Source organism: Cetorhinus maximus, chromosome 1, assembly GCF_964194155.1.
Source record: "Cetorhinus maximus chromosome 1, sCetMax3.hap1.1, whole genome shotgun sequence".
NCBI lineage: Eukaryota > Metazoa > Chordata > Chondrichthyes > Lamniformes > Cetorhinidae > Cetorhinus > Cetorhinus maximus.
Genome location: NC_135879.1, coordinates 216,064,557 through 216,080,441, shown reverse-complemented (window position 1 = coordinate 216,080,441; position 15,885 = coordinate 216,064,557). Strand labels below are relative to the sequence as shown.

Genomic DNA, 15,885 nt, shown 5'->3' with positions numbered 1-15,885 from the left:
GATGAAATTCAAGCCAGGGAAGTGTGAAGTGATTTATTTTGCCAGAAGAATGAGGGGAGGCAATACCAAATAAAGGATACAATTCTAAAGGGGGTGCAAGAGCAGAAGGACCTGGAGTTATATGTGCACAAATCATTGAAAGTGGAAGGGCAGGTTGAGAAGCATAAATAAAGCATACTGGGCTTTATAAATAGAAGCAAAAAAGTTATGATAAACCTGTATAAACACTGGTTTAGCCTCAACTAGAGTAGAATGTCCAATTCTGGGCACCACACTTCAGGAAGAATGTGAAAGCATTAGAGCAGGTGCAGAAAAGATTCAAAAGAATGGCTCCAGGGATGAAGAACTCGAGTTACGTGGTTGGGTTGGAGAAGCCGGGACTGCTTTCCTTGAAGAAAAGATTAAGAGAAGATTTAATAGAAGTATTCAAAATAATGAGGGGTCTAGACACAGTAGATAGAGGAAACTGTTCCATTTGGCAGAAGGGTCCAGAACCAGGGAACTCCGCTTTAAAATGATTGGTGAAAGTAGCAGCAGCAACACGGGGAAAAACTTTTTTATGGAGTGAATGGTTATGATCTGGAATGCACTGCCTGAGTGTGAGGTAGAGACAGATTCTATCAAGGCCTTCAAAAGGGAACTGGATAATTATCTGAAGGGAAAAAAATTGCAGGGCTCCGGAAAAAAGGCTGTGGGACTAGGTAAGTCACTCTTGCAAAGAGCTGGCATGGACATGATGGGCTGAATGGCCTCCTTCTGTGCAGCAACCATTCTATGATAATAGGGATTTGTGCACAAACGTTCCTTCTATTTCTTTTTGGTTTGCATTGTCCCTTTAAATTTATGACACGGTCATGCAAGTACTGTAACTTAAAGGGGCTTGTGAGTGGAGAATTTCAGATTGCTGCACGGCCTATAGGAAACATTGATTATGCATGCATGCAATTCCAAACTGAACTCAGACTTTCAGTCACTCACTAAATTACAAGCAGTATTGGCATTTGAATAATGCAAGCATAAGATTTGAAAATCTGTGCCCATCAGGAATTGAGATCCACTAAATAAGCTCAAACTAAGGAATTGACTATTTACTGACTTAACCAGCTATGGCATTGAGGGAAATGGATATCTTAATTTTTGAAGTGCAATATATCAATAGGTCACCTTTGCTACAACTACTATCTTTTCCACAATACAAATATGTTACCTGATCATCTGCACGAATGCTACGCAGTTTCATAATCAGTTGAAACCGTAGAAAGTTATTGGTTCCTATTGACTGCAGCTCCAACAATTTACAAAGTGCTACCAGCTGAGGTCGAGTTAAGTTGTCCAGTGTTAGCTCGTCCTCAAACAGTTTAGAAAAACGCATGATTTCCTCATTGCTTGGTCTCTCTCCAGAATCTCGAATCTGAAAAGAAACAAAAGCACATTTTCAAGCATCTGCAAATTTGAAAATTAAATTAAGTTTACCTTCCAAAGAATCATCTCCTCCTCCCATGTTTATGTAGAAATAACAAAAAGGGTGTTAACACACAAAAATGCCAAAATGTCATTCCTCATTGCCTCAAATTGTTTGTGGGCTAGATTTTGCAAACAAAGTTGCCCACAAAGATCTAGTGATCTCTGCAGCACAAGCAATCCCCTTTCTAAGACAGTATGCTTCTGGTACTAAATCAAGGGAATCTCCAGGCATCCAGCAACAACAATGTCATCATGCAGGGTAAGCAGCCAATTACTTTGAAGCATTTTCACAGACAGCAAACCACGAAGTTTAAACCACCACATCCCTGCACTTTTATTTTGCTATCTGAAAAATCTGTAAATTAAATGATTAGGACATAAATATGGGATTAAGGTACAAGATAAAATAGCACAAACCTTATTTTCTTTTTAAACATGTGAAGTTTATCATGAGAAATTTGAAATTCAACAAATATAAAATTACTCTTTCATGGGCAGTGAGGCTGTTGAGTGGCAATTATGAACTTAGTACACCATTAAAAGCCCAATTACAGCAGGACTATTAGCTAAGAGTGGAAGCTCTCGTAACTTCATTGATTTACACTTGACTGCAAGATGCCTGGAGACCTCTACAATGCACCCTTTGGGAATTACTGAGAGCAACTTCTGGATTTCTACCTTCAATGCGCATGTGAGGAGTCCAGAAGTTGCTAAAAAAAATCAGAGGAGTAATGACAACAAATGCTGACAGTTGCGCCGTCATTCCTACCACAAATTCTAGGCCAATCTCTCTCTGAAGATGCTGTGCATTTCCAGCATTTTTCTTTCTAAGATAATGTTAAAGGCATACCTTACATCCTGCAACTACAGTTTCAACAAGCGCTCAAACAGCTATTCTGGTTAACACGATAGGTGTTCCCTGAAAGCCTTGTAAATCCACTGCATGCTGTGGCACCAAAGCAGACAGCAACTATGGTAAGTTTTTTTGATTTCAAGCTAGGGTGCATTTGTCTGCATGCAAGAGGCGCAACCTAAAGTTCTCATTCCGGGTCACTATCCATTTATTTCTGGTGCGAAAGCATGCTTGCATAGATGTCAATTGAGAAGAAGGTCGCCCTTGGCATTCATAACCCTGCCAGATGTTGTCCATTGAATAAGTGGTTGGAAAGTTTGCAAAAAGTAAGAGACTCACCCTGTAGTATTACTGAAGATAAAACAGCCCATATACACTTAGTTTTTTTTTATTTGTTCACAGGATGTGGGAATTGCTGGCTAGGCCAGCATTTATTGCCAATCCCTAATTGCTCTTGAGAACATGGTGGTGAGCCACATTCTTGAACTGCCACAGTCCAGGTGGTGAAGGTATTCTCACATCCAATTTTTGATCCAGCAATAGTGAAGGAATAGTGATATAGTTCTAAATCAGGATGGTGTATGACTTAGAATGTAACTTGGGGAGCTGATGTTCTCATGTGCCCACTGTGCTTGTCCTCCTAGACAGTAAAGGTCACAGGTTTGGGAGGTGTTGCTGCAGTGCATCTTGCTGATGATATACACTGCAGCCAGTGTACCAGTGATGGAGAGAATGAATGTTTAAGGTGGTGGATGGCATGCCAATCAAGCAGGTTGCTTTGTTTTGGACGGTGTTGAGCTTCCTGAATGTTGCTAAAGCTGCACGCATCCAGGCCAGGGAAATGTATACCGTCACACTCCTGTGCCTTTGGGAAGTCACTTACCCTCAAATACCCAGCCTCTGGCCTGCTTTAGCAGCCACAATATTTATGTGGCTGATCCAATTAATTTTCCGATCAATGATGACGCCTAGGGTGTTGATAAAGGTTGGTGGGGGTGGGCAGTAGAGGGTTTCAGCAATGGTAATGCCATTGAATGTCAAGGAGAGGTGGTTAAATTCTCTCTTTTTTCGAGATGGCCATGACCTGGCGCTTGTGCAAAGATCTGGCAAATGGAGTATAATGTGGGAAAATGTGAAATTGTCAATTTTGGCAGGAGGAATAAAAAAGCATGTTATCTAATGGTGAGAAATTGCAGAGCTCTTAAGTTCAGAGGGATCTTGGTGCCCTACTGCATGAATCGCAAAAAAGCTACTATGCAGGTACAGCAAGTAATTAGGAAAATTAGTAGGATGTTTTCATTTACTGCAAGAGGAATTGAATACAAAAATAGGGAGGTTATGCTTCAGTTGTACAGGACACAGGTGAGACCACATCTGGAGTCCTGTGGACAGTACTGGTCTCCTTATTTAAGGAAGGATTTAAATGCATTAGAAGCAGTTCAGAGAACGTTTACTGAACTAATAACAGGAATGGGCAGGTTATCTTATGAGGAAAGATTGGACAGGCTAGGCTTGTATCTGCTGTAACAAAAATAGAAATACCTGGAAAAACTCAGCAGGTCTGGCAGCATCGGCGGAGAAGAGCAAAGTTGACATTTCGAGTCCTCATGACCCTTCAACAGAACTAAGTAGAAATGGGAAAGGGGTGAAATATAAGCTGGTTTAAAGGGGGGGGGTGAAAGAAGGGGGTGAGGGGGTTGTTGGGACAAGCAAGCAGTGATAGGAGGAGATAACTAAAAGATGTCACAGACAAAAGAACAAAGAGGTGTTGAAGTTGGTGATATTATCTAAACGAATGTGCTAATTAAGAGTGGAGAGCAGGACAAGCAAGGTAGCTCTAGTGGGGGTGGGGTGAAATAACCAATGGGTGGAATACATTTAAAAATAATGGAAATAGGTGGGAAAAGAATAGAAAAATCCATAGAAATTATTGGAAAAAACAGAAGGGAGGGGGAAGAAACGGAAAGGGGGTGGGGATGGAGGAGGGAGTTTAAGATCTAAAGTTGTTGAACTCAATATTCAGTCCGGAAGGCTGTAAAGTTCCTAGTCAGAAGATGAAGTGCTGTTCCTCCAGTTTGCATTGAGCTCAACGCAAACTGGAGGAACAGCACCTCATCTTCCGACTAGGCACTTTACAGCCTTCCGGACTGAATATTGAGTTCAACAACTTTAAATCTTAAACTCCCTCCTCCATCCCCACCCCCTTTCCGTTTCTTCCCCCTCCCTTTTGTTTTTTCCAATAATTTATATAGATTTTTCTATTCTTTTCCCACCTATTTCCATTATTTTTAAATGTATTCCACCCATTGGTTATTTCACCCCACCCCCACTAGAGCTACCTTGCTTGTCCTGCCCTCCACTCTTAATTAGCACATTCGTTTAGATAATATCACCACCTTCAACACCTCTTTGTTCTTTTGTCTGTGACATCTTTTGGTTATCTCCTCCTAACACTGCTTGCTTGTCCCAACAACTCCCCCCGCCCCCCCACCCCACCCCCCGCCCCTCCCCCCTTAAACCAGCTTATATTTCACCCCTTTCCCATTTCTACTTAGTTCTGTTGAAGGGTCATGAGGACTCGAAACGTCAACTTTGCTCTTCTCCGCCAATGCTACCAGACCTGCTGAGTTTTTCCAGGTATTTCTATTTTTGTTTTGGATTTCCAGCATCCGCAATTTTTTGTTTTTATCTTTGTATCTGCTGGAGTTTGGAAGAGCAAGAGATGACTTGATTGAAACATACAAGATCCTAAGGGGTCTTGCCAAGGTAGATGTGGAGAGGATGTTTCCTTTTGTGGGAGAATTTAGAACTAGGGGGTCACCATTTAAAAATAAAGGGTCACTCATTTGAGACAGAGATGCAAAGAACTTTTTTTCTCTCAGAGGGTAGTGAGTCTTTGGAACTCCCTTCCTCAAAAGACAGTGTGCAGAGTCTTTGAATGTTTTCAAGGCAGAGATGGATAGATTCTTGATAAACAAGGGGGTGAAGGGTTACCAGGGGTAGGCAGCAGGTTACAGTCAGATCAGCCATGATTTTATTGAATGGCAGAGCTGGCTCAAGGGGCAGAGTGGCCTACTCCTGCTCCTAGTCTGCTTGTATGTCCGTGACACAAATGGTACTTACTGCTTAACAGCCCACGCTTGAAACTTGTCCAGGTCTTGCTGCATGTGGGCAAAGACTGCTTCAGTATCTGAGAAGTTGCGAATGGTACCGAACACTGTGCAATCATCAGTGAACGTCCCCATTTCTGACCTTAGGATGGAGAGAGGGTCATTGATGAAGCAGCTGAAGCTAGTGGACAGCATCCCTCCACTTAACACCCACATCAAATCGATTCCCATTGACTTCAATTTTAACAGGGCTGCTTGATGCCATACTCAGTCAAATGCTGCCTTTATGAAGTCACTCTCACCTCAACTCTGGAATTCAGTCTCTTGTCTATGTTTGGACCACGGCTGGAATGAGATCTAGAGCTGAGTGGTCATAGTGGAATCCAAACTGAGCATCAGTGAGCAGGTTATTGGAGAGTAGGTGCCACCAGATAGCACTGTCTTAATACCTTCCATCACTTTGTTGATGATTGAGAGTAGGCTGATGGGGCGGTATTTGGCCAGATTGAATTTCTCCTACTTTTTGTGACAGGGAATATCTGTGCAATTTTCCACATTGTGAGGTAGATGCCAGTGTTGTAGCTTGCCAGTGGCAGGGATAGTTCCTAAACACAAGTTTTCAACACTATAACAAGGATGCTATCAGGGCTTATAGTCTTAGTGGTATCCAGTGCATTTAGCTGTTCTTGATATTACATGGAACAAATCCACTGGCTGAAGACTGACTTTTGTGATGGAGGGCATTTCAGAAGGAGGTAGAGGTGGACCATCCACTTAACATTTCTGGCTGAAGATGGATGCAAACACTTCGGCCTTGCCTTCAATGCAGGCGCTGGCTCCACCATCATTGTGGACTCATGAAGCCTTCTACCTGTTTGTTGTTTAATTGTCCACCGCTATCCACAACTGGATGCAGCAGGAATGGCTTAATGGTAGAATAAGGGATACAGCAGGCCATGAGGGTACAGATTGTGGTGTAAAACAACTCTGCTGCTCATACATGAAGAAAAATCAGTTGGGTGAGGTGCTAGAGGGCTGCTGGATTTCCACTTTCAAATTGTTATTTAATAGGTGCAAATTCAGCATTTAAATTTGTTCTGAGGCCAAGACATACCTGAGATTACAGATAAAACAAAAACTTAGAGTAATTGTCACAAATAAGCAATAATCAAGTTTGCCTCAACTTACTTTGATGAACAATCTAGAGACAATTGTGTTTCTGCTAACTAAAACATTGGCCAGAATTTTTAGCTCGGTGGATGGGCGCGCGCCTGATCTGACCGAACATGAAATGACGCGCGTTGACATCAGCTAAATGTGCCGATGTCAACGGGTAGTCGCGCGATAGTTCAGTCAGCGGGTGCGCGCCGGAGCCAGCAACGCACCTGTCAACAATTGAAAGGCATAGTAAGGCGATTAAGAAATCAATTGTCCTGAATTTTTCACTGCCCGTTGAACCCAACGGTTGGTGTGCAGGTGAAAAGGCCAAGTGGCCTTTGCATTTTTTTCGAAACCTCATCCACGGACAGGATGAGGTTTCCAAAAGTAAATGCCAATGAAATAAAAACTTTAACTTTTAATTAAAAACATGTCCCTGCTCATGTGAGAGTTCCGTGCCTCAGGGAGATTACTCAGTGCTCTTTCGCGTGCATGCGTAAAATCGCGGTGTGTTGTGGATCGCCGGCGGCAGTCGGCTTCTTGACCTCCCCCGCCGATTCTGCATGCCCAAGGCAAACTTCTTCCCATTAAATGAGCATCCACCAAAGCAGAAAATGTTGCAGGCACTATGCTTTTCTCAACTGTCCCACTCTCAAAGGCAATGGATTAATGCAGGGATATACGACTTATAACATGCCATTCTCCAGAAAGCAAGCATTGGCAGGAAAAGCATCACAATTATATCTAATTTCGTCCTAGTATGCAAATAAACACTTGTACTTTCTAACAACAATTAATGGATAATAAATCAGGAGTAACATTGATTCAGGGAGATTAAGATCAGTTGCAGTTCTGCCGTTATCAAAGTCACGTGCTTTGAATGATTCTAAGGCCAGACGTGGGCGCGGGCCCAACACGCCGGAACATAAAATGGCACGCGATGACGTCGGGCGTGCGTCCCAACGTCACTGTCGCGATATTTTGTTCGGTGGGCGCGTGCTGGAGTTGGCTGCACGTCCGCCAATAACTGAAAGGCCTATAAGGCCATTAAGGACCTAATTAAGCTGAATTTTACGTTGCCTGTCCAACCTTATGGTTGGCAGGCAGGCGAAAAGGCCAAGTGGTCTTTATATTTTTTAGGAAGCCTCATCCACGAGCGAGATGAGGTTTCATAAAGCTATTACAAATTAAATAAAAACTTTCTTTTGAAATTAAAAACATAGTCACATGAGGGAACATGTTTCATTGAATTTTTATTGTATTTATTAATTTTTTTCAAAAAGCGCTTCAATCTCTGAGGCAGCTCTGTGCCTCAGGGAGATTAAAGGGCTCTTTCGCGCGAATGCGTGAACTGCGCGCCAGGTCCGCTCTCCCTCCTCCCACACAGGTAGCGCGCTACTGCTCGCAATCCATGCAGGGCGGGCCTTAATTAGCCAGCCCGCGTGAAATCGCGGCGTGGAGCCGATCGCGGGCGGCTCTCTGACCGCCCCTGCTGAGCCTGCCCGACGACTGGAAAATCCTGGCCTAAGAGAAGTAACAGAAGCATCAAGAATGTCAATTTTAAAAATGAAAATATTAGATAACTCATTTTCACTTGTTCATTCTGCATCAGTAATTATCCTGGTGTGCAGTTGAAACTTAAATGTTACCTTCTGAAAGAAAGTAGAAAAGTCCTTTGTGACATCTCCCTTAGCTGCTTTATTCCTCAGGGCAATCTCTTCAATTGTATCTTGAAGAAATTTTGCCATTTCAAGCTTCACTCTCAGCTCCTTTTTCAACCTTTCTTCCTAAAAAGGAAAATTTTTAGGTTTTAAGCACATCTAGATGTTTCAATGAAAGAAACTTTCACTACATTTAATTTTTAGTTCAATACAAATTTACAGGTTACGTTCAGGTTTCAGCAATTGATTGAGACTTTTCTACCCTAAGTTCAAATGACCCTTCCGGCAGTTTCCTCCAATGTAAACAAATATAGAAATTGTTCTATTCTATTGAGAAAGGGGAGAAACCTCTAATACCCCAGATTACACGGGGTATTGCAGTTGCATTATAAAATACAGCTTCAAATATCACTACAACTCCTAGCATGTATAGCAGAAAAAATGCTGGATATTGAGATGGCAACAGAAAATAAGTGAATATTTTAAGTAATAGGCAAAACTGGGAACTCCCTAACAGCTCAGTGACTTTGTCGAGTAAATAACTGAGCTTTATAGAGCAGAAAGGATTGCTTATTCAATCCCTGGTTTGTGCTGAACTAACTTATCTCAGTGTGCTACAGTGTTGAAGCTTGGTGGTGGATGGGAGAGCTGGGGAGAGGAGAAAAAGTTGGCCAGACTTGCTGCTCTTGATCATTAGCAAGTGACCTAGGTAGAATTGGATGAGAATTGGCTATAAGATCCCACTGCTCAAATACCATGCCATTAGTTACAGTCCAGGCTCACATGTGACTAACAGACAATTGAGCAACATTTTGCAAAACTAAAACAAAAGCAGAAAATGCTGGTCTCAGCAGGTCTGACAGCATCTGTAGAGAGAAAGACAGGGTTAACGTTTCGAGTCCGTATGACTCTTCTTCAGAGTAATGTTGCAATTCAGTTGCAAATCTGGCTTGTGTGGAACTGTATTGAAGCAAGTAGCCAGCACCCTCAGGGGAAAGGGGAAAATGGACAAAAACTATTACTTAATTTTTCCTTGATGCAGGTGTAATAATGTTTGATTGTCATAGGGAGAAAAATAACTACTAATTTAGCTGGCCATTGAAATGTATCAAATTCCATTTCAAGGTCAAATTTTAGTTTGCAAATTTGTTCCATTCTGGTTCCTGTTCATCTATTTGAAGAACATCAATTAAATATTTGTAAAAAAATAATTAGGGTGAAAGTATGACCTCTGAACATATTAACTCTTATGAACTACAAATTGTATAAATGGTAGGAAAAGACCAAACCTCAAATTTGAGGCTTATTTTTAAAACCTCATTTGCAACTGTAACGTCACAGTGTTAAACAATTAGACAAAATGTTAGAACTTCCTAATTCTTCAAAAGCAACACCTGCCTTAATTTTACGCAACGTATTAATCTGCTCAAGTTACTTTAATTGCAGAATTCATAGACAAAGTACTAGGGATTCCAAATAATTATGCAATTAACTTAACTATAGTCCAACTTGAGCAGGTTAACACAATGCAAAATTAGACAAGTGTAGCTGTAGAAGATTAAAATACATAAAATAAAATCTCTCCAATGAGGAAATCTATAGTTCGGAAACACCAGTTGTCCAGAATCTTTTGAGCAGACCCAAGCTACTCGCATCATTTTAGTACAGTACTTTGGGAACAGAAACATGGAAGATAAAGTATTTGGATAAGAAAAATATTTGTATTACTACTTTATAACGCTTTATCAATGTATTATACTTCAGGTAAAGGTTTATATCTATTTGTACTTTCTGGTTCACTTGTGATTTGGCATTCTAACATTATTCGATAAACCAAGAATCTCTGAAATCCAGAATGACTTGGGTCACAAGCATTCCAGACTGGAGAGGTTACAGTGTATATTAAAACAGAATACCTATATGAACTCACCTTCTTTGACTTTGTCTCAAAGGTTGATGGAAGCATATTAGGGAAAAGTTTAAGAACAACCGGAAGAAGAAATTCCATGAATGGAACTATTATGAAAACCAGGAAGGGCACCAGGCGAAAGAGGTCAGCACATGTTCTCAGGAACTGTTCAGAGGGGAGAAAAAAAAGTTTAAATTCAAAAGCACTTCCTTTGTTTTCACTTACTAATAAAACAAAAGTTTCAACAATTACAGGTAATCAGAACTCTGAAAATGATAAGCATATTAATGATATTTTGGCTGATTAAAACTTGAACTGATTCACTGTATCAATAAGGAATAGGACATGACCATGCAGAGGTTATATTACTGGACTAGCAATTCAGAGGTCTACACTAATAAAACATGAACTGATCATTGCATCAGTAAAGGGCATAGAGTGATACAGCCCATTTTGCCTGTGCCAGCTCTTTGGTACAATTATTTAAATTAATCCCATTCCCTTGCTCTTTCATTGGAGCCTGAAAGTTTCATCCCTTCAACCACATGGACTGCAGCGATTGAAGAAGGTGGCTCACCATCACCTTTGCAAGGACAATTAGGGACAGGCAATAAAAATTCTGGCCTAGACCCTACGCCCATGTCTGTGAAAGAATTTTTCAAAATTTCAATCAGAAGGATCCATCTGTGGTTTACAAAGGAAGTTCAGGATTATATTAGATTAAAAGAAGGTTTAGAATTTTGTGAAGGATAGTAGTAAAGCTGAGGATTGGGAGAGTTTTAGAAGCCAGGAAAGGGTGACCAAAGTTGATAAAAAAGGGAAAAGAACAGAATGAGAATAAACCAATCAGGAATATAAAAAGAGATTGCAAGAGCTTTTGCAAGTATATAAAAAAGAGAGAGCAGCTAGACCATTAAGGGTGGAGACAGAAGAAGTGATTATGGGGAATGAGGCAATGGCAGAGACGTTGAACAGATTTTGGTGTCTGTCTTAACAGTAGAAGACACAAATTATGGACCAAAAACAAAGGGTTACCAAGGGGCTAATAAGAGTGATGAACTGAAAATAATTAATATCAGTAGAGAAAAGTAATTGGAGAAACTCAAGGGACTAAAAGCCATCAAATCCCCAGCACCCAGCATCCGATGGCCTAAATACAAGAACATAGGAACACAGGAACAGGAGTAGGCCATTTGGTCCTTCAAGCCTGCTCCACTATTCAAAAGATCTTGGCTGACCTGGTTGTGGTCTCAGCTCCACTTTCCTGCCAGTCTCCTATAATCCTTGACTCCCTTGCCTAACAAAAATCTGTCTAACTCTGCCTTGAATAAATTCTCAGCCTCCACTACTTTCTGGGGAAGAGGATTCCACACACCAAAGACCCTTTGGGAGAAAAAAATTCTCATCTCTCTCTTAAAAGTGAGTTGTCTTATTTTTAAACTATGTCCTCGAGTTTTGGCCTCCCCTACAATAGGAAACATTCTCTGGGTATACATCCTATCAAGTCCATTCAAGAAATTATATATTTCAATAAGATCACCTCTCATTCTTCTAAACTTCAATGGGTATAGACCTAACCTGTTCAACCTTTTTTTCAGAAAACAACCTCTTCATCACTGGAATGAGTCCAGTGAACCTACTCTGAACTGCTTCCAAAATAATGATATCTTCTTTTAAATAAGGAGACCAAAACTACACACACTACTACGAATGAGGCTTCACAAGGCCCTATACAGCTGCAGTAAATCTTCCCCACTTATATATTCCATTCCTCTTGTAACAAATGTGAACATTCCATTTGCCTTCCTAATCATTTGCTGTACCAGTGTATTAATTTTGTGAGATTCATGTACCAGGACACCTAGATCCCTCTGTACCACTGAGTTCTGCAATCTTTCTCCATTTAAATAGTGTACTGCTTTTCTTGCCAAAGTTTACAATTTTACATTTACCCACATTATAGTCCATTTGCCAAATTTTTGCTCACTCGTTTAACCTGTCGATGTCTTTGCAGACTATCTATCCCCTCTTGACAACTCACTTTCCTCCCTATCTTGGTGTCATTGGCAAATTTAGCGACCGTACATTTGGTGCCTTCACATATAACATTGAAACAAATTGTAAATAGTTGAGGACCCAGCACTGATCCACTAGTTACAGCTTGCCAATCTGTAAAATATCCATTTATCCTTACTCTCAGCTTCCTGTTAGCCAATCAATCCTTTATCCATGCTAATATGTTACCCATTACAACATGTGCCCTTATTTTGTGCAGTAACCTTTGCTGTGGTATCTTATCAAATGTCTTTTGCAAATCCAAAAGAGTTCTAAAAGAGATAGCTGCAGAGATAGTGGATGCACTGGTTATGATTTTCCAAAATTCCCTCAATTTAGTCTACTGCATTCGTTGCTCCCAATTTGGTCTCTACATTGGAGAGACCAAACGCAGACTGGGTGACCGCTTTGCAGAACACCTTCGGTCTGTCCGCAAGCATTACCCAGACCTCCCTGTCGCTTGCCATTTCAACACACCACCCTGCTCTCATGCCCACATGTCCGTCCTTGGCCTGCAATGTTCTAGTGAAGCTCAATGCAAACTAGAGGAACAGCACCTCATCTTCCGACTCGGCACTTTACAGCCTTCCAGACTGAATATTGAGTTCAACAATTTTAGATCATGAACTCTCTCCTCCATCCCCACCCCCTTTCCGATTTTCCCCCTCCTTTTTGTTTTTTCCAATAATTTATTTTCCTTTTTTTCTTTTCCCACCTACTTCCATTATTTTTAAATGTATTTCCATCCATTGTTTTATCTCTACCTTTTAGCCTATTTCGATCCCTTCCCCCCACCCCACCCCCACTAGGGCTATCTGTACCTTGCTCGTCCTGCTTTCTACCCTTAATTAGCACATTCCTTTAGATAATATCACCACCTTCAACACCTCTTTGTCCTTTTGTCTGTGACATCTTTTGGTTATCTTCACCCATCACTGGCCCTCTATCTAGCTCTACTTGTCGTCGTCCCCCACCTTAAACCAACTTATATTTCACACAGATGCTGCCAGACCTGCTGAGTTTTTCCTGGTATTTTTGTTTTTGTTTTAGATAAAAGGGAGCCATTGGCATAGGGTAGGATTTTCAGGTCATCATGCGGGCCCAGGAGCGGCCAGGGAACAGTCCGCTGCCCGCGATTTCATGCTGGCTGGCCAATTAATGGCCAACCAGTATGAAAGGTGCGCTGAAAGGCTCAGTGCTGCCAGGATGGGTGCGGGAGGAGTGCAAGTGCAAAAGTCTGCGCATACGTGGGGGAGTACGCACTGAAAGCTCCCTGAAGGCAGGGGAGCTGCCTCAGGGAGCTGAACAATTTTAAAATCAAAAATAAAGATTTTTAAAATCTGAAAAAAATGTCTTGACATGGGACTAACTCACAATAACATAAAGAGAATAAAAATTCAGCTCAAGAATTTATATTTATTTTTTATTTAATTGTGAAAACCTAATCCTGCCCATGGATGAGGTTTGCTAAAAAAAAAATCAAAAGGCCACCTGGACAATTTGCCCGTCCGTCAACCGTAAGGTTGGATGGGCAGTGAAAAATAGGTTTAAATTAATTGATTAAGGGCATTAATAGGCCTCTTAATTGTCGGTGGGCAGGCCACTGACTCTCAAGTGCGCCTGCCGACCGAAATACAACGCTATCTGGTCAGGCACACGCCCGTCCTGCCCATAGTGTACTTGGATTTCCAAACGAATTAATATGCAAGATATGGGCCCATGAAGATGAGGGTAATATATTAGCATGGATGAAGGATTGGTTAACAGACAGTAAGCAGAGAGAGGGGATAAACAGGGCATTTTCAAGTTAGCAGGCTATAACAAGTGGAATGCCATTAGAGCTGCAGCCTCGGCTATTTACAATATATGTCAATGAATAGTCAAAAAGAACAAGAGTAATGTAGCTAAGTTTGCTGATGATACAAAATGGGAGTGTAAGCTCTGTGAGGAGGACACAGAATAATATAAACAAGTTAAGTGAATGGACAAAAAGGTAGCACATGGAGTAAATTGTGGGGAAGTATGAGGTTATTCATTCTGGTAATAAGAATGTCATTATTTTGAAAACGTCTATCAAATTTCCTCTTAACCTGCTCTGCTTCAAGAAGGACAACTCCAGTTTCTCTAGACATTCCACATAACTGAAGTCCTGCACCCCTGGTACTATTCTGGGAGGTCTCCTCTGCATCCTCTTTAAGGCCATCATATCTTTTCTGAAGTGTGGTGCCTAAATCGGGCACAATCCAGAAGGAGGCTACTTAGCTCACCAGCTCACCAAATGAGCAATTCACCTTGTGTCATTTCCCCCTCCTTCTCCTCATAACCCTGCACATTCTTCCTTTTCAGATAACAATCCAATTCCCTTTTGAGTGCCTTGTTTGAACCTGCCTCCACCACACTCTCAGGCAGTGCATTCCAAACCCCAACCACTTGCTGAATGAAAAAGTTTTTCCTCATGTCTCCTTTGCTTCTTTTGCCAAATACTTCAATTCTGTAAACTCTCTTTTTGATCCTTTCATGAGTGGCAACAGTTTCTCCCTATCTACCCGGTCCTGGCCCCTCAAGACTTTAGGTACCTCAATCAAAACTTCTTTCAGTCTTCTATTCCCCAAGAAAAACAGTCCCAGCTTCTCCAATCCATCTTCGTAACTCAATTTTCTCATCCCTGGAATCATTCTCGTAATTCTTTTCTGCATTCTCTCCAATGCCTTCAAATCAGAAATTTAACTGGACTAACCATCGTTATGATTCGATTAGGGACTGTTAACAGTTAAAAAGAAATTCAAATACCTCATTTTAACCAATAGGACTACTCCACAATATTTCATTTTTAAAAAGCAAAATCACAAACTTTATTGTATATAAAAGACAAACAAAAAAAACCATGAAATTAACAAAATGTATCTTATGCGCTCAGGTTTACTTCTTACTTCCCCCAAGAATTCTCATATAAGACACATCAATCTTAAAGTTATTTACTTCCATCTGGACCACCATAAGTATGCTACAGTCCTCTAGAGAATTCTCCTCAGCTCCAGCTGTTTTCAGAAGTAAAACTTTAATTTATCATTTCCCGACTTTGGATGCCTCACTCCCTTGTTCCTGTTACTTGCTCAAAGCTTTCCAGCTCATCCAGTTGATTACTTTCTTTTTCACAACACTCTATGGAGACCACTGTCGACTCTGCCACTAGCTTCAAAATTGGCAACCTTCCAGCTTCTGTTCCCTCACAAAATTCTAACTGGGATTAAGCTAGCTACACAATGAAAGAAGTTGTTTTTGTCACGCTGCTTACAGTGCAGATCAAACAAACATTTCTTTGGTTATCTTCTCTCAGTGAGCTGCAAACTGCTCACACTAGTTCCAAGCTGCAACAAACTTTTCCAGCAAACACCCAGAGCAGGGGGACCTGGGTGGATATGTGCATAAGTCATTGAAGATGACAGGATAGGTTGAGAGCGCGATTAAGAAAACATGCAGTGTCCTAGGCTTATTAATAGGGGCACAGAGTAAAAGCACAAGGAAGTCACAAAGGAAGTTACAAAGTCACAAAAAAGGAACGAAACCGGACGGACCACCCGGCATCGACCTAGGCACCGGAAACAACAACGGCAATCTCAGCCCGATCGAAAGTCCTCCTTACTAACATTTGGGGGCTAATGCCAAAATTGGGAG

General features: G+C 41.2%; 1 protein-coding gene across 2 annotated transcripts in view; it reads right to left on the bottom strand.

The window, feature by feature from the left end:
- letm1 (leucine zipper-EF-hand containing transmembrane protein 1) overlaps nt 1–15,885 on the bottom strand; it is a 130,759-nt gene that overhangs the window by 52,172 nt on the left and 62,702 nt on the right. For both annotated transcript variants that reach the window (XM_078553148.1, XM_078553157.1), the window contains exons 4-6: nt 10,177–10,320; nt 8,235–8,372; nt 1,208–1,411 (exon numbers count right to left, since the gene is read on the bottom strand). In XM_078553148.1, coding sequence (XP_078409274.1) covers nt 1,208–1,411; nt 8,235–8,372; nt 10,177–10,320 — 486 coding nt within the window. The remainder of the gene's footprint in view (nt 1–1,207; nt 1,412–8,234; nt 8,373–10,176; nt 10,321–15,885) is intronic.